General features: G+C 57.8%; 2 protein-coding genes across 2 annotated transcripts; one reads left to right on the top strand and one right to left on the bottom strand.

Annotated features, from left to right (window-relative positions):
* Positions 1-180: 180 nt before the first annotated feature.
* On the bottom strand, positions 181-4,642 carry Hes3 (hes family bHLH transcription factor 3). Its single transcript, XM_004863929.4, has 4 exons — positions 4,449-4,642; positions 1,761-1,856; positions 1,589-1,670; positions 181-1,317 (listed from the first exon to the last, which is right to left on the bottom strand). Exons 2-4 carry the CDS (start codon positions 1,839-1,841, stop codon positions 992-994), a joined length of 489 nt encoding a protein of 162 aa, XP_004863986.1. The 5' UTR covers positions 1,842-1,856; positions 4,449-4,642; the 3' UTR covers positions 181-991.
* A 4,942-nt stretch (positions 4,643-9,584) lies between these two features.
* Icmt (isoprenylcysteine carboxyl methyltransferase) lies at positions 9,585-18,507 on the top strand. Its single transcript, XM_004863730.4, has 5 exons — positions 9,585-9,925; positions 10,716-10,804; positions 11,706-11,875; positions 12,672-12,889; positions 15,740-18,507. Exons 1-5 carry the CDS (start codon positions 9,731-9,733, stop codon positions 15,920-15,922), a joined length of 855 nt encoding a protein of 284 aa, XP_004863787.1. The 5' UTR covers positions 9,585-9,730; the 3' UTR covers positions 15,923-18,507.
* The last annotated feature ends 2 nt before the right edge of the window (positions 18,508-18,509 follow it).

The raw sequence follows: 18,509 nt of genomic DNA, 5'->3' as shown, positions 1-18,509 counted from the left end.
AGAAAGTTGATAGCTGTAGTTCAAAAGCGCGGACCAGGTCCAGGGATGTAGCGCAGTGGCGCCGCGGCCGTGCCTGCCTTGCAAGCGCAAGGTCCTGAGTTCGATCCCCGGTACGGGGATGTGGGGGGCACGCGCACCTGAGCAGGCGTCTTGGAAGAAATTAGAGCCTCGGTGGCCTCATACCCACGTCTCAGGTTCGCCCTGTGTTTATTCTGAGTTACAACCTGGTGGGAGGAGGTGTCAGGATCTCAGACCCCACCCCTAGGGGGCCCCTCGCTAGAAGCCCCGAGGAAGAGAAATCGACTTGGTGGCCTCCCACCCAGAGTTGGAGTGCGGCAGCCACTTTCAAGCATCAGGCGCGGGGCGCTCCGGCGTCACCGAGGGTCGTGGGCACGGGCTCTGGGGTTCCGGGCCAGGGCGCCGGTCAGGTCTCTTAGCCGAGCGGAAGGGGTGCTGCACCCACGAAGGCGCCGGGGTCTTCGGAGAGGGGCTCCACCGCACAGGGAAGCCGGGGGTTCCGCAGAGGGAGGGTCCTGGGGAGCCGGCCGGGCGGTGCCGCGCGCAGAGGGGGAGGCCCGGGGGGCGGGGCCCGGGCGCTCCGTGCGGTGGGAACCGCGGGCCCGCGGCGGGCTGAATGGGCTGGGGCGGGGCGCCAATTCTCCTCGCTGCGAGGGGTCCGCGCTGCGCCTGGCCGACGGCGACCTTCCCACCGAGGCGCTGCTGGGGGCGGGCGGGTGCAGGCGGCCTGCACGCCCCGGGGTCCCTGAGAAAGGGGCGCGGCCCGGGGCGGCCTCTCCCAGCGACTGAGGGCGGGGCGGGAGGGGCCAGGAAGCCGCTCCCGCGCTCACGGGTGCAGCGCCCACCAGGCCGCGGCCGCCCCAGACCTAGAGCTGGCGAGCGAGGGTCCCGCGGTCACCGAGGGTGCCTGCAAAGTAGTCTCTGCGGCACCAGCCAGACCGAGTCCCCTGCAGTGGGAGGCCCAGCCTAGGGCTCACCAGGGGCGCCACACGCGCGGCCCCGGCCCGGGGCTCTCGGCTTGGCGGCCCGGCGCTGGCTGCTGGGCAGGGACGTTGGTGGAGCCAGGGAGACCGCGGGGGAGGAGGAGCCGGGGGGACAGGGGGCGGGCCGGGGCCGGGGCCGGGGCGTCGGGCCCCGGGCGGGCGCTGTCCGTGGTGCTGCCTCCCGCGCGCTCGGGCGCCGGGGCGAAGCACGGGCCGCCGCTGCCCTCCTCGGCCCGCTGCAGCAGCTGGTTCACGCCGGGCAGGCAGCCTCGGAAGCCAGACGGAGATTCGGCTCCGCTGGGCATGGGCCAGAGCCCTGGAGGAAGGGAGGGGAGAACGGGAGAGGGGCGAGAGGAGGGCAGAAGTGTGGAGAAGAGCGGGGGCGTGAGGCACCTGCAGGCGCCCCCAGATGCAGGCCGCAAACACCCTTCGGCCAGCCGGACCTTCCTGCAGCTCCCCGCCCGAGTGCCGGCCCCACCGAGCTCCCTCCCCGCCTGTCCCACCTGGCGTGGTTCCTGCAGCTTCAGTCCCACCGAGGTCCTCCCGCTCCCCGCCCCAGCCCTTCCAGGCCCCACGCGCCCTCCCACCTTGCAGCGAGCTCTGAAGGCTCTTCATGTACTTGACGCTCAGCTCCAGGACGTCTGCCTTTTCCAGCTTGCGCTTCCGGATCTGCGGGGCAGAAGGGAGGGCTTAGCCCGCAGACCGAGGTGGGGGAGGGGCGCGGAGGCCGCTGATTCCCTCCTGCTCCCCACGTCCCACCTGGTGCGAGTAGTGCTTCTCCAGCAGCGACCTGAGCTGCTCCAACGACAGGTTGATGCGCGCCCGGCGCTTCTTCTCCATCAGAGGCTTGGAGATCTGCTGACCCGCAGCGTTTAGGGATCAGAACCCAGCCTCCTCGCTCTCCACCCCTCCAACCTGAGGAGGAACCCGCACTCCACGCCCCTCGGGACCCCAGACCTTTCGGAAGCTGACGGCAGGGCCTCTGGGGCTTCCCTGGGAGGTGGGCTCCATGCCCATATTGCAGTATCTGTGCCAGTGGGACACAGTGCCGCCTTTATAGGGGACCTTCGTTTACATGTCAATGAGGCCCTCGATCTCAAAACCCCCAAGGAGGAGGGACCGATGGGGATGCCGAGGGGAAGGTCCCCCCTCCCGTCCCGGGCCTCTCCTCCAGTCCGGCTGCCTCTGGCCTTCAGGAGCCCTCCTCCCTCCCCAGGGACCCTCTGCAGCCCTTCTGTCTTTTCCCTCTCTTTCCCCCACCACTTTCCAAGTCAGGGGACCCCTGCCAGGCCCATGCCCATCACGCCCTGTAGGTTTGGGACCTCGCGTTTGGGTCCACCTGTCAGGTCTGTCCAGCCCCTTACTCTGAGGACCCTGAGGTCTGAGAGTCGCAGGGCCCCTAGTGACCCTGACAGAGCCCCTTGGGCCTGATGAAGATGCCGAGTCGGGGAGTGTGGGCCAGTGATGCTTTGCTGCTTGCTTCACGCTCTGGCCAGACCGAGACACCGCATTAGCTGCCCTGATGTCGGGACAATGCAGCGATTTTCTGCCTGTGGCTGCTCAAAGCCGGGTGCAGGCCGGGCCCTCTGGGCCGATGCAGCAACATGTGTCCCATTAAAGCATGCAGCCCACCCGCGGGCCACAGCGGGCCTCTTTGCTGGGACCTTGGGGCTGGCAGTGCCAACATCGTTAGGACCCAACCTAAACTTGGGCCGAATGCCACCCACACCCGGGGCCCCAGTGGAGAAGGAGTGGGGTTCCACCCCTGTGGGCCTTCTCTGAGTCCCACAGATGGGCAGTGGGCATGGAGAAGACCACTGGTACTCTGAGGAGATCCAGCTTGCACTCTAGGGCCCTCCACCCCTTTCCCGTTATTTGGGCTGTGGGGCCAGGGAGCCCGATGGAGGAGGGTCCGTAGCAGGATTGCACAGTGCCCCTACCTGGCTCCCAGGAGCCCAGACTCCAGCAGTTGGATAGGAGGGCTGAGCTCCTGGGGACTGTTCAAACCTCAACACCTCCCTTTGGTGGTTCTGCTGGGCCTAATTTTGGGGTTTGTGACATGGAGTTCCCGACAGAGTATCCCCTGTGGCTGTGAGGCTGACATCGAAGTCGAAGACGTTCTACAGTTGAGCTCTGTGGCCGAGGGAGGAACCAGTGGCCCTCCGTGTGCGCAGGGGAACTGCTGGGTCTGAGGCCTCGCCTCCCCAACCGGCCCGATGAGCCCTGGCGGCCCGCACATTCCCAGGCACCGGGCAGCATGGAGAATCGCGCCCCGCCCTCCCCTTTCAGGCTGGTGCCCGGGTGACAGCAGCTCAGGGACATTGTCCTGCCCCCCGCCCCAGGGCCCGCGGGCCAGCTCCGGGCCGATCCGGAGCCGGGAGGGCGGATGGCGGCAAGGCCGAGGCCCGGTGCTGGGCGCTGGCACGCGCCGGGCGGCTTTGAAGCGCCAGGGCCGGCGGCCTCCGTGCGCCTCGCTGTGCTCTCTGGCGCTGGCGGCGCTGCACAAAGGCGCGGCGGGGCGGCGGGGCACAAAGGGGGCAGCCGAGTGTTTAGGGCATTGTGCCGGCCCCACAAAGCGCCGCCCGCGCCCCGCCTCCTCCGGGACAAACCCCGGGCGCCCCGCCGCGGGCCTCCAGCTGCTGCACATCTGCCCGGAGCCCGGGCGCGCGCCTCGCCCCGCCTCGCCCCTCTGCCCAGTCCTCCAGCCGCCGGGCAGCGGGGCAATTTGTCTTCTAATTACCGTCCTTCTCCGTAGACCGCCGCCCAAGCCTTTCAGTCGGGCGCATTAGCAAACCAAGGAGCGGCCCACGCAGCTCCGGAGCCCGCAGCGGGGCCCGGGCCCGCCCCACCTGAGTTGGCGCCGGTCCCGCCCGCACCCTGGCCCTCACCGCTCTGGGGCCACCACCCCTCCGAGCCCGTGACCAGCAATATCGCGGAAGCACTGGGTGGAGCCGCTCACGTGGAGGCTCTGTGTTTCTTAGGTAGTGGAAAATTGACCGCAAAATGCGCTAATTCGCAATGTTCTGCTCGGCTGCGGGAGACGGGACTCCCAGCGTTGCGCTCCGCCAGGCTTCACTTACGGCGGCTGGGCCTCTGCGCCCCACCTCCCCTCGGCCAGGTCTCCCCGCCCGCACCGACGCTGCTACTCTCAGGACCTCCTCTGCCGCCACCGCGGGCTGAGGGCGGCCCAGGATCCGGGCTGGATCGGACTGTGGTGCCCTCGAACTTTGAAACTCTGAGACTCCCATCCTTCCCGCCCCTTCCACTGGGGCCCAATTCGAACTCCTCTCTCCTGCACCAGCGCCCCTTTCTGAGTTAAGGCCAGATCCTTGTACCCCGCAAGATCCGGGGGACAGAGAGAGAAGTCTGCCCCGCTCCTGCCCAGAGCCCCAGGCTGAGCTCTTCCCCCTCCCCACTTGGTTCCGGGTCCCACGCCAGGCAACCTACCCGCAGGCCGGGCTCCACAGGGGCAGAGCCAGGAGAAGCACTTTCTTTCGGGGCAGGCGAGGCAGCGGATTGCTCTGTCCTCTCTGAGAGCAAGCAGGACAAGGTGCTCTTGGGCTGCTGGGAAGGTTGTGGCCCAACTTAGCAACCGGGCTCACACAGAGCGGGATGTAGGCCACCAGGTCTTTTCCATTTTAACACCCGGGTCCCGAGGGGCCCGGAAATGAGCACAGGCCCAGCAGGAGCGCTGGGGAATCCAGCCACCCCAGCCCCATTCAAGGAAAAATTTCCTAATCCTGAGGGTTCTCAGGCTCCTTCTTTTCTCAGCCTGGGAATTCAAGCAAAATGTAGCCTGGGTCTTTGAATTCACTCCTGTTTGGCTTTCTTGACTTTGGCAAAAGAAAAACCACTGAACTCTGGAAATGAGGTGGGGAGGGGTCTGCAGACCCCAGGATAAGAGCCTGCCAGATGTCCCACCTCCCATCCGAGGGGACAGCCCTGCGTGGCAGCCCTTCCTTACTGCACTTGTGGGCATTTAAACCAATGCTAAGCACCAGGTGTGGCGGTATATTTCTGTAATCCCAGCACTCTAGAGGCAGAGGCAGGAGGATGCTGGCAGTTGGAGGCCAGCCTGGGGTACATGAGTTCCAGGCAAGCCTGAGCTATGCAGTGAGACCCTGTCTCAAAACAAACAAACAAACAAAACAGTACCAACTGCCCAGCCGTGTGCAATCTATAGTAAATGCCAGGAACTGAAGGGGAAATGTGTTCTTCCCCTCCACCCCTCCACGATTCATTTCAAAGTGGACTGAAATGATTGCTCCATGTAATTAACTGTGAGGACACAGCAAAAGCCCCAAAATGACTCGGCCAATTGTCTCCAGATGGGGCTGGAGAGACTGCGATTGTTTAACTCTCTTTAGCGACGTTGAGCGTCCCAATAGCCTGGCAGCCGAAGACCCTTCAAGGGACAAAGGCGGGGACTGCAGGGAGTACATCAATGCTGACCAGGCCGGCCCAGCTCGGGAGGGTGAATTCCGAGAGACCCCCATTGTCCCAGCCTTTTGTGTCTCTTTCCAGCTGGCTCTAATCTTTAAATATTTACCCGGCCCCTTTGTGCACACATGACTTAGGCACTTTGGGCTGGTGGGCTTCTACATCACGCACCATTTACCGTTTCTAGACTGAGAGAAGGGGTTTTCAGTCCTCCAAGCACGAATGGCCAGAGGAATCCAAAGGAAACTTTTGAAAAACTGGGGTTGTCTCCTGGGGAGAGCAGAGTCCAAGCTGGCTAGGGCCTCCCCACTGCCCTCCTGGCTGCCACGTGTTCACCTGGACAGGGCAAAGACCTGTGAGTGACTAGTTGCTGCAGAGTGGCCCTCTAAAAATGACTGACCTGCTGGATGTGCTGGCGCACACCTGTGATCCCAGCACTTGGGAGACTGAGACAGGATGATCACTGTGAGTTTGAGGCCAGCCTGGGCTACACAGTGAGTTCAAAGCCAGCCTGAACTATATAGCAAGACCCTGTCTTAAAACAACAACAGCAAAGGACCGACCTAGCAAACATCGGTGAGGAGGAGGGAGAGGTGAGCTTCCGGGATGTTTTTCCTGCTTGGATAACACAAGAGTCAGGAGCAAACTTGCACCCAGGGAAGCTGTCAGCTGGGTTGAGGTACTCGGTTATCCAGCAATGAGATGCAAGAATGTCTCATCCCGCCCATGCCCTGCCCCTCCTGGCTGTTACCCCCCCCCCATTCTGTCTTGCTCAAACAGCAACACTGTTTAAGACCTGGAAACTTAATTTCATGTTCACCTTGGAAGTGTCAGGTGGCTTAAGATACTTGGAGTATCTCAGGGCTGCCTAAAACCAGAGGGGAACCCACTGGGGCCCAGGGAGGGAAGCAGCTTTAGCCAGTGGCAGGACGGCAGGCTGGGGAGGGGGAGGGGCTGCAGAGGGACCCCACTGCATGAGAAAGGGCTCCCTTTGTGCCTCTCTGAAGCAACTAGAACAAAACTCATTCAAATGCTTATTTACAAGGCCAGGCCAGGAGGCATACCCTGGCTGAGTGCGTCCCCCTTCTTTCTAGTGGTAGGTTTGTCCTTCCCTGAATCCAGACAGCAGGGTGCTCACCCCGTGGGTTGGCTTCATCAGATTGCTTTCCTCGCTGGTGGGAAAGTAGGTAGTCTGCGTTTCCCTGTGTGCACGCGTGTGTACCTCTGTGTGTGACGGCTTCGGTGCATACATGCATGCCTGGGTGTGCACCAATTTACTTTTTAGTCTCTCCTTCATCACTGCTCAGTAAGCCCTGGGCCCTGACAGATTTAGGAACTCCAACAGCTTCTAAAACTTGTGCTTCCCCGGAGTCTGGCCCCGCTTGGGTGGAGTCTGCGTCCGTCCATTTTCCTTTCCCATCTCCAGGACGGCTCTCCAGTCTGGTTACACGTTGCTTCATGCCCCAGGGAAAATGGCAACAGCCTCTCTAGAGAAACCAGGGCCCTACGAGTATGGAGAACAAACGCTCTGGGACAGAGGAGGCGCTTTTCCCGAGGGAAGTGGTTGGCGTTCCAAGGGCCAAGCTCCCTCCCCGACTTGAAGGTGCGACATGCGCCCTCTAGTGGCCCTAAGGCGTCCTGGCGCAGAGGAGAGGTCCCAGCCGGGGAAGCCTTAAGAAACTGAGGACGGAGAACCCCAAGTCACAGTAAAACCCAGGCCACCTTAAATGGCACGGCAACTCGAAGTCTTTGGTTTTCAAAATTCTTTCTCTTTCCAATTTCCATCACCTAAGTTTAGCAAACGTCTCTTGGGCACCATTTCGGCATGGTACCAGGCGTTAGAGAACAAATATCACCCTATACCAGTGGAAGCAGGACCTCATTTTACAGAAAGCAGAAGTTCACAGGGCCGGGGATTTAGCTCAGAGCTCAGTGGTTCTGCCGCCTGCCTCCCAAGCCTAAGGACTCGAGTTCGATCCCCGGTACCAAAAAAAAAAAAAAAAATGGAAGTTCACAGAATTGAGTTTCCGAGGTCACAAAGCCGGGGTGCAGCGCGTGCCCACACCCCATCACGTTCCCGGACAGTAGGGCTTGCAGGGACAGAGAAGACACCAGGGGCTGGACCCAGGGTTCACACTGTGGCCTCCACTCTCAAATCACTGCCCTCCAGCCTGTCCCTGCCCCGCCTCTGTCTTTCAAATCCAACCCCAGCCCCCGCTTTGCCCCCATTTCCAGCAGCAGGCCCTGCCAATTCCTCAGGGACACAGGCCTGGCCCCAGCATCTTTTCCATGCAGCCCCTGGCCCTGGAGCCCTCCTGCCTCCAGGCTCTCCAGGGTCCTCTTGCTCATCCCATCCTTGCCTTCTCTCTCCCACCCTGCACTGTTTATCCTAGCTTGTTCCTTACTAGCCTTTCTCCTCTGCAGCTCTCTGGGGTCCCTGGGTTATCAACCTTTACAGAGCTACTGTTTGGTAAGAATAGAGTCCAGTGTCCTATAGCTTGGGGGTGAATGTAATTAATAGTGATACTAATATAGGGGAAATAATATAACTCCCAACCTGCTAGATGTCAGATATGCCGAGTTTAAATTTGTGATGGGGCAGGGATTTAGCTCAGTGGTTCCACTGCCTGTTTGGCAAGCGCAAGGTCCTGAGTTCGATCCCCAGTACCAAAAAAAAAAGAGTATAGGAAGTTTGTGTTCCCCCAAATTGAAGAATGAATCCTAAGGAACAATGGAGGTTAAGAGTAGGAAATATTTGAGAAAGAGAGAGAGAGAGAGAGGGAGAGAGAGAGAGAGAGAGAGACAGAGAGAGAGAGCACTCCTGAGAGACAGGAGAGGAAGCCAAAGTGGGTTGCTGTGGACCCCACCTCTCAGAGAAGGTTTTTCTTGTTTTATGTTTTGTTTTGTTTTCAGAGGAAGTTTTATAGAGCAAAACCATGAGGTGGGTCAAAACTATAATCAACAAGATCACGAGGTGGGTCAAAACTATAATCAACCAATAAGATTACAAGTACAGCTGCTTAGGTAATATTATCCAGTGGGAAACCAGGTCATGTAGCAAGTGTATATGGTAAAAACAAAGAGCTTTTTGGGCCAGGGATTTAGCTCAGTGGTTTCACCGCCTGCTGCGCAAGTGCAAGGACCTGAGTTCGATCGATCCCCGGTACCAAAAAAAAAAAAAAACAAACAAAGAGCTTTTTAGGACCCAATGGATCTAAAGGTCCTGTTCACCCAGGTGACTGATCAGGGTGACTGATGTCTAGCTAGACTTTATTGGACCAGGTAATACTAATTATAGTATATTGCTTATCCCCTGGGGAGGTCTGGTCATTCCGTCTTTATCTTGAGGCCTGGCCCTCAACAGATGTGCTGCCACAGCTGTGATGTATTCTCATCCTCTACACTGACTCCCTCCAGGGCCCAGCCCTGTCTGACTGCCTAACTTAGCTGTCTATAATAATACAATACATACCTCAAAACACTGTAGCTAGGAGGCAGGAATTTGAATGTACTCTCCATAAAGAAATGAGTTTATTTTGCGGTACTGGGGATTGAAACCAGGGAGGGCTGGGCTACATCTCTAACCCCTGTTATATTTTTCAGACAGGGTCCCGCTAAGTTGCCCAGGGTGGCCTGGGACTTGCCATCCTCCTGTCTCAGCCTCCTGAGTGGCCCGGATGTTAGAAGTTGAAAGCGGTGAGTGTTTATCTAAAGGCACCACCTTTAAATCATTGTGGCAACATTTCTATTGTTTCCCCAGACTCACGTGTGTGCTTCTCTCTCCCCCAAGTGAAATCGGGATCTCAAAGCAAAGTTTTGCGTTCTGCTTTTGTAGAAACCGCGGAACCTGACAGCCGCCCCGCCGCCCCCGTCCTTCTGCGCGGGGAACCGGCAGCACGGCCGCCGGCGCACCGAGGGCGTCGGGGGCGAAGAGGGGCCGGGGTCATTTCTAATCGCGAGTTGTTCCTCGAGACAGAGCTTTGTGGAGTTTGGGGCTCTCTCGTGGCAGACGCCCTCGGCAACTCCGGGCCATCCCCGAGCCGCCAGGGCCAAGGGGTGCCCAGGCGCCGGCGGGCGGGGCCGGCGGGCGGGGCGGGGCATTCTTGCCAAATTTGGGCCACCGACCTCGAGGGCCGTCATTCTCGCGAGAGCTCGCAGGCGGCGCGCAGTTCCGGGCAGCTCCCTTCCCGGCCAGCGTCAACGGCGCAGTGCGCAGGCGCGGCCGGCGGGTTTCCCGGGCTACCGTCCGCGCCCGCTGTCCGCCGCCGGCTGCTCCGCCGCCTTGAGCCATGGCGGGCTGTGCGGCGCGGGCTCCGCCGGGCTCCGAAGCGCGCCTCAGCCTGGCCACCTTCCTGCTGGGCGCCTCGGTGCTCGCGCTGCCGCTGCTCACGCGCGCCGGCCTGCAGGGCCGAACCGGGCTGGCGCTCTACGTGGCGGGGCTGAACGCGCTGCTGCTCCTGCTCTACCGGCCGCCGCGCTACCAGGTTCGGGCAGGCGGGAGCCGGGGTCGGGGCCGGGCTCTGGATCTGCACCGCACTGGCGGGAGTCGCGCTCAGAATCGGGACCCGGCAGGCAGAAGTCGGGGTCGCGGCCGGGTGGGCGGGGGTCAGGGCGGGGGTCCCGCGCGACTTCGCTGGGCTTGGGCGCCCTTCCCGCAGGCCCGGGGCGCCTCCCACGGGCGTAGTCCTCAGTCGGGGAGCGACCCCGCCTCCGGGCCGTGGGTGTTACCTTGCAGTTAGTGCGGCTCAGCAGCTGCGGCAGATGCGCGGGGCGTGGGAGCGAGCGAGCCCAGGGGCTCTTTTATGTAATGTCAGGTGTGGGGGCTCACCTAGTGGCGAGGCTGAGGTCAAAGGCCCAGGTTCTTGGAGGTGGGTGGCACTGAGACTCGGGTGTCCCGACCAGAGTCGCTGACTTGGGAACATTGGCTCAAGCCGGATAAACAAGTTTAAAGCAGTTTTCCTACAGACCTGATAATAATAGCAGTAATAATAATAATGACAGCTACAATGTTACACGGGTAGTCCTCACAGCAGTCCTGAAAAGCCCGTAGGATTGTTACTATGTGGTCTCAGCACACCTAGGTCCAGAGAGCTGAAATATAAGGCCTCATAGCCAGAGCGGTCTGGTGCAGGATCTGAAACCCAGGTGGCCCCACTTTACACTCTCACCCCTGTGTACATGGGTTCCCCTTGCCTGCCAGTGACCCAGGAGGGTCAGGAGGCTGGTTCTGGACTCAGAACAGCCGGTGACCGGCTTCTTTTGGGTCTGTTTCAGATAGCCATCCGAGCTTGCTTCCTGGGCTTTGTGTTCGGCTGTGGCATGCTGCTCAGTTTCAGCCAGTCCTCTTGGAATCACTTTGGCTGGTGAGAAGTCCTGGGGGGTGATGGCGTTGAGGCGAGGGTGGACAGTGCAGAGGGTCAGTAGTGGCATTTCCTTGTCCCTGTCTCTTCCCTCTGATGGGCAGGCAGAAGGCTGCTTAGGGTCCTTCCTGTCTTCCTCCTAGACGTGCACAGTTCGGACTTTGCACGCGTGTGCCCACTGGTCGACCTGTTGCAGACAAACAGAGGGCACTGTCCACAAAGGTGCCCTCACCCAGCATTCAGTGAGGTGCCAAGCCCTTCCTGGAAGGGGTTGCAGGTCCTCGGTGATGGGAAGGGGCAAGACTCTGGCTGGCCTTCCTAAGCCTTTTCCATCTCCAATTTCTATTAGGTCACGGCTAGTGCACCCCCTCAGCCACAGTAGGATTTTTCCCTACACTATGATTTCAGTCCCTTGAGCCTTCCAGTCTCTGACCTGGATATGAACCATGGCTTCAAGGTAAAGAGCTTTATCTCCTATTATCAGTATGCTGAGCCATCTAATCCTTCTTTGCTGAAATTATTTTATTAGTTTTGTTGAATTTTGTTTCCAACATACATCACTACTTTATGTTGCTATTTCTCTTTCATTTAAAAATCTATATTGTCATTTTACAAGGACATAAAGGCCTGTAATATCTCCTTCACCTATGGAGATTATTTGGGGTTTTTTTGTTTTTGTTTTTGTTTTTGTCTGTGACATTCAAAATCATAACAACTCCATTTAAAACCCCACTCTGTGCAAACCAGAGGGAGTATGCTATGCATCCGGGTGCGTGGTGTCCCCACAGGCAGATTTTAACAGGACCTCATCATAGAACCAGGGACAGTTCAGATCCAGATCTACTTTTACTTCTGGCTAACTTGGTTCCCTTGCCCCAGTTTACCGCTGTTTCTTTTTAAATAGGTATGTGTGCTCGCTGTCATTGTTCCACTATTCTGAGTACTTGGTGACAGCTGTCAATAATCCCAAAAGCCTGTCCCTGGATTCCTTCCTCCTGAATCACAGTTTGGAGTACACTGTTGCTGCTCTTTCTTCTTGGATAGAGTTCACCCTTGAAAATATCTTCTGGCCAGGTTAGTGTGCCCTACTTTCCCTGCTGGCAGCGAGAGAGGCGCTGCACACGTGCAGGATGGTGACATTGTTTCACCTTTCAGGCCTAATCTCCCCTGGGTGATTGTCCCCAGCCCTCTGTCCTCTTCACTAAGCTATTTATAAAGGATGGGCTCCGCTTGAGAATTCCGCTTCTGGATTTCAAATCGAGGACATGTTGACCTTTTGCTTTAATCCTTGCATAACATAGTGCACCATCTAAAATGACATCTCCGAGGTGGGTGTACCCTGACTGTTCATTTTCTGTGACAGGGGAAATCTCACATGAAGTTTTTATTAGCAGAAACTTCTGCCTGTGGAGCCCACTCTGAAATCAGACTTCCTGTAGCTGATGAAAACAATGGATGTGGCTCCCAGTTTTCAGGGTAGAAACCTGGTCCTTCGCTTTTCTCACCTGGACTTGTCCCAAAGAGAAGGACACAAGCCTGTGGCTGTGAGCCCAGAGGGGGAGACTGCTTTGCAGTTACAGTGCTCTGTTTTCTCCTCTGTGACTGTACTATGCTGACAGACACTGACAGCCCCAGGGCGCGTTTTCTTTTTTTTTTTTTTTTTGGTACCAGGGATCAAACTTGGGACCTTGCGGTTTCTTGAGCCGCTGCTTTCGAGGCAGGCGCCTGAACCACTGAGCTAAATCCCTGGCCCTGGGGTGTGTTTTCTAGTGCTTCTGTCCTCAAGCAAATTGTTCCCTGTAAGCAGCGAAGCGGGGCCTGAACAGTCTGCTGTCCTCACTCCTGAGGTCCCCGATGTGTCTCTCTGCAGAGCTGAAGCAGATCACCTGGCTCAGTGCCATGGGGCTGCTCATGGTGGTCTTTGGTGAATGCCTGCGCAAGGCTGCCATGTTCACCGCCGGCTCCAACTTCAACCACGTGGTGCAGAATGAGAAGTCAGACACCCACACGCTGGTGACAAGCGGGGTGTATGCTTGGTTCCGGCACCCTTCCTACGTGGGCTGGTTCTACTGGAGCATTGGAACCCAGGTATGGAGTCAGATACAACACTGGTTGCCAAATATAATTGATAGGCTATAAAATTCATCGTTTGAAAGATAGAACTCAGTCTCTCGTACTGTATTCATAAGGTTCTTGGTCTCCTTCTGTATTCCCTGGCGTGTTTCTTTTTATTTAGACAGGGTCTGGCTATGTACCTGTTTTTTGAGACTGGGTCTTGTTAATGTAGCCCAGGCTGGCCTCAGACCCACAGCAGTCCTGCCTCAGCCTCCCAAGTGCTAGGATCACAGGCATGTGCCACCACACCTAGCAAGAAAATAAACTTAGTCCTTAAGGTTTTTACCACATACTTAAAATCTGGGCATCATACAGCCTTGGTGACTCTCCATGCTGCCACTCCTTGCCATACCCCTTTGCCTCCTAACCTAGATCTGCAGCACCCCAGCGGGGGAGGAGAGGTGGGGTTACGGGAGGCCGCTCCCTCAGCCACTTATGGGTGGCTCAGTGGGTTTGCATCAGAAAGCGGGCTTATGAGGCCATGGTTTCAGGTTAGGCTAATGAGTGTGGGGGTTTGTTCCATCCCAGGACGTGGGCCTTGTTTGTTTGTTTTTGTTTTTTGGTACCAGGGATCGAACTCAGGTCCTTATGCTTGCACAGCAGGTGGCGAAACCACTGAGCTAAATCCCTGGCCGTCTTTTTTTTTTTAAGACAGGGTCTCGTTATGTAGTTCAGGCTGGTCTTGAACTCACTGTGTACTCCAGGTTGGCCTTAAACTGGTGGCAATCCCCCTGCCTCAGCCTCCCGAGTGCTGGGATTACAGGTGTGCCAAGCCCTTGTTCCTTTATGGCTGTCCCTTGATTCTGTACCCTTGGACTTAGGAAAACTTGGCCAGGGAACGTGAATAGAATTTGGACCATGCATTCCGTCTTTGGGGAAATCTAGTCAAGGTTCCTGGCATCCCCAAGGACTCTGGTGAGCCCCAGTGATGTGTAGAAGGGACAGATAGCTGCACGCCATTTCTTTTTAAATTGTATTTTTAGCCGGGTGTGGTGGTGCACGCCTGTAAGCCCAGCACTCTCGGAGGCTGAGGCAGGAGGATCCCAAGTTCAAGTACAGGCTGGGCAGTTTAGCAACTTAGCAAGATCTTATCTCAGAATAAAAAATGAAAAGGGCTGGGGATGCAGCTCAGTGCAAAAGCCCTGGGTTCAATCCCCAGTGCCGCAAAAACCAAAACAAACCAAAACAAAACTTCTTTTGGTACTCTCACCTTGGCAGCCACATTCCCTGAGAACAGGCTGGTTATAGCCAGTGAATGTGAGTCACCCCAGACGCTTGATTACCTCGTACCTTTTAGGCCACAGGTGTCTTTTACGTTGCACCCAGCACCTGTGTGTATAAATAGCTTGCCTTTCCTACACAGTGGACCCTTGACTCATGAACTCAATTTGTTCCCGAGGGCTGGTGTAACTCAGGTTGGACAATTGAAGGCTCAGGCTCCTCTGCTCAGCCTGCAGAGTCTCTCTCCTGTGCACAGGCGGATCTCAGTGTCCTCAGAGAGACATTGGCCCGGGGTTTCTCAGTGAACCCCACACAGGAAAGGATGCTGTCATGCTCCTTCCAGAGCTCTTTAGGGGTTAAGTCTGTATCTGAGACCATCTGGAAGCACAGGCAGCTGGCATTTGGGTTTTAACTCAAGACATGGTCATAAGTTAAAACTAAACTTTCGGTCATAACTCATGTTGTGTGTATACCAGGCTGGTTGTAACTCGAGGGTCCACTGCACTAACCCTTCCCTCGCCTTCTCCAGAGCTTTGTTCCTGTCTTATCGGCAACGCTGGCCTTGACACTGGATCGAGTTCCTGGCTGAACAGCACTGTGCAGCCTGGGACTGGCACACGAGCCCCCAAGGGTGCCCAGAAAGGACCACGTGTCCCCGGGGTGATGCCACCAGCTCTGGGGTCACTGGCCAGGCTGCCTTCATCGTCTGCCGCTCACTGCTTTGCCTTTCCTCCCTCACACATCACGGGGAAGCTTTGTTGTGTGTCGAGTAGCTTCTCGGTGGTGAAGGGCTTGGCACAGAGCTGGGGACAGAGGAAGCATCGGTACGCAGTGCAGAGAAGTCGAGGTGTCTTCTTGGTTCTTGGGTCTCAGCACCAGCAGTGGGCGGGGTGCTTAGCGGGGGCCCCAGCAGCACAGGCAGCCTCTGAGGAGCAGGCTGTCGGCCTGGACAGACTGTTTGGCTTTGGCTCAGTGGGGAGAGGAGCCCAGGAGGTGAGGCAGGTAAAGGGGTACAGGGGGCTGCACGCAGCAGGCCAGGCACGTCTTGGCCAAGGCTTAGGCCCTGGAGCTGCCTGGGACCAAGTGACCTGTGGGAGGAGATTCTGGAAGCTCACCTGGGCTACCAGAATCTCAGCCCCGGGAGCCGGCAGTGGGGCCGAAGGCAGGACACGCGTGTCCGGGGTTGGGGCCCAAGACTGGCCCCCGCTGTCACACTCAGGCAGGAGGGCTCCCTTGCCCTGAGCTGAGGGCTGGAATCCAAGAGGTCGCTCTTGCCCCGTGGCTTGGGGCTCTCCCCCAAGAGGAACAACAACAGCAGGAAAAACCCCAGCCACAAGGGATGTGATGCCCTGAGTTCTGGTGATGACACTCAGGTCCCAGAAACCCCATCACTGAGTCTCCTGTGCCCACGGCAGGAAGCCCTGCAGCTATCAGAGGCAGGTGCTGGCGGCCGTGCTGGCCTGTGCCAGCCTGTGCCAGCCTGTGCCTGTGAGGCCCGCACTCCAGAGGCTGAGGCAGGAGGATCACCACAAGTAGAGAGCGGCAAAGGCGCTTAGCCACTGGCCCACTCCGACCCTGACCCCCTCGCTGTCTCCTGCCCAGGTGATGCTGTGTAACCCCATCTGTGGCGTTGTCTATGCCCTGACTGTGTGGCGCTTCTTCCGAGATCGGACTGAGGAAGAGGAGATCTCGCTGATCCACTTCTTTGGAGAGGACTACTTAGAGTACAAGAGGCGGGTGCCCACAGGCCTGCCCTTCATAAAGGGGGTCAAGGTGGAGCTATGATGGGGCCAGGTGGGGCCGACCGCCAGGACGGAAGCGCTCTGGTCGGCCACTGCAGAACGGATTTTCTTAATCATTTCCTGGGTCACTAACTACCCTTCTGCGGCGTCACCCAAGACCACATGGTCAGAAGGCCTTAGGAGGAACTCGGAGCGGATCACAGCAATATTCATCAGTGCCCCTTCCCAAGTGACCAGGTGAGGACCTGGCCCACACCTGCTGCTCCCGGGGCCACCCTGTGTTCGTGTGGCGTCCAGGCCTTGGGAGAGGCCCACACGGCTCAGCCGAGCATCTGCTGCACAGAGGGCGGTGGGTGTTGCCTCGTGTCAGCGTAAAAATGCACTGAAAACCTTTCCTTTCACCGAAAACCACAGTGCAGCTCTAACCTCTGTCGTGTCCGTTGATGCATGCACATCTCTGTAGCTGGAGACCCTTCCTCCTAACACTTGACCCTCATGCAATTAACCACACCGACACGTCTATTCTCCATGAATGGGGGCTCCCTGGGGCCTCCTAGCTCCAGCCTGTGTTTGCCAGCAAGTGAGCACAGGCCCTGATGCAGTTTGGCCGGTGGCTTCAGGTGACATGGGCCCTGTGAGCTTCCCCGGGGTCCTGGCTGCTGCTCTCCTCCTGTTACCGGTGACAGGCAGGTCACACATGTGTCACTCCCTTTATTCAGGAAGTGCTTGGTGGATGCCTGCTCTATGCAGACATTGAAATTCCTTGCTGTCCATTTATTTGGGATTCCATTCCCATTTTCCCACAGCTGTGTTTTGTCCCGTCTAAATCCACCCATCCAGCATTGTTTTCTGTTTTCTCTGCTGTCATAGTCACACCCTCCCCAGCCCCAGCCCCAGCCCCAGCGCCTTTCCTAAGGGGGTCCAGCGCATAAGCCGAGCAGGCAGTCGACTCCTGTACGTAATCTGAATAGAGCACATCCTCCCAGCCAGGGTGCTGTTGACATCTTCATCCCGCAGGTTCATGGAGAGGAGCTGGGTTTATAGGTCAGACAGAGCTGAGGCCCTTGCTTAATCCTTGGTGAGTCCTGGACGGAGGGGAACTGGGTTTTGCTGTGAGCCTCCCGCCCAGCTTTGGAGGAGCTGCCAGCCCCTTCGTGCATAGCTCCCCATCTGCGGAGTGGGACCCATACCACCTACCTCCCAGGGTGCTGTGAGGACCTCGTACCAGTGTCTGGCCTTTCAGATGCGACATGGTGCGGTTCTGTGGTGTAAGAGCTACACACAAACGTGCTGTTTGGTTACCTGAGCAGATTCCTAGTGTGTATATTCAAGAGTGTTTTACCAGCTCAGAAACATTGCTTATTTCTGGATTCCATTAATTTTCTCATTGTTCTAGATACCAAAGAGGCTCAGTGGGTTTGTTGATTACCAGCACCACCCTTGCTGGCTTCAGACCCATCAGCTCTTGAGACCTCAGAGGGGCTTGCAGGGCCCAAGCCCCCAGAGGGGGCCAGGCCTGGGGGCGTCACACACATCACTCAGTGTAGGAATGTGAGGCGAACTAGTCCCCAGCTTCCCCAGACCACAGTCACTGAAGCCGACGCCACCCACCAGGGCTGGGCTGGGGCAGGTGTGGTCGAGATGTTGGGAGTTGAGCGGCTTTGAGGGAATGTTCTTCCTGGCTGCATCCAAGCCTGGACGCAGCGTCCATTCCCAAGGGGCTGTGAGGTTGCCTCTTGGATGGACGGACGGATGGACGGATGGGTGGGGACCAGCTAATGACGGCCTCTGGTATTGTGCATGGTGAGGCGGGGTGTTGGCATTTTGATGCCATCCTCCATCTGCCAGAGGCCAGAAAGCCTGCCTCCATGCCAGACCCAGGAGTGAAGGGGCTCAGGCCTTGGGATTCTGCAATGCTGCCTCACGCCAGTGCCACGGAAAACGGCTCTGTGTCTTGTTCCGCTTTAAAGAGTATTCCAGGGGCATGGGCAGGGGGCATCCCCACGCTCATTACCACCCAGCGCAGCACTGGCCACCTCTGGTGTGGTGCTAAGTACAGAGACCTAATCGCTCTGCACAGCATGCAGTGGAGCCCTGGCTGCCACTGCTGCCAGGCGGTGCTCTGGGTGGTGGCCTGCAGGAGGCAGTGGCGACTCCTACCGCCAGGAGCCGGGGCAGCCCCAGCACCCCTTCCTTGGTGGGAGCCGCATCCGGAGCCCCACAGAACACTCTGGGAACTGCTGCCGTGTGCTCACCCCCGTCACTGGTGTGACAGGAAGTGGTTCGTAAGTCCGGCTCCCTGGTCTCAACGTGTTCAGGGCCCAGCGAGCCCTGTCCCCCTCTGCACTTTCCCGCTGCCTTAGGTAGCTGCGACCCCCACTGTACTTTGCTTCTTCCTTAGCGGCTCGGCAAGCTTAGGCAACCTCAGCCTCTCTGTCGCTGTGGGAAGTCCTTGCCCCTCCCGCCGTGGGGCCCCCGCCACAGGGAGGGACTTACAGAGTAATTATTCTACTCTTCCGTTTACACACAGAAATAAATGTTTAAGTATTTTCAATTGGATTTTCTTTCACAGATACTGATGATGCTTCCCAGTTCTTAAATCAATAAAACTATTTGATTTCACTAAGAGC

This window comes from Heterocephalus glaber, unplaced genomic scaffold, assembly GCF_053883595.1.
Source record: "Heterocephalus glaber isolate CG9 unplaced genomic scaffold, H.glaber_assembly_v1.0 deba00001447, whole genome shotgun sequence".
NCBI classification, from domain to species: Eukaryota; Metazoa; Chordata; class Mammalia; order Rodentia; family Bathyergidae; genus Heterocephalus; species Heterocephalus glaber.
The sequence above is the reverse complement of the archived record's forward strand: the minus strand, read 5'-3'. Positions and strand labels throughout refer to the sequence as shown.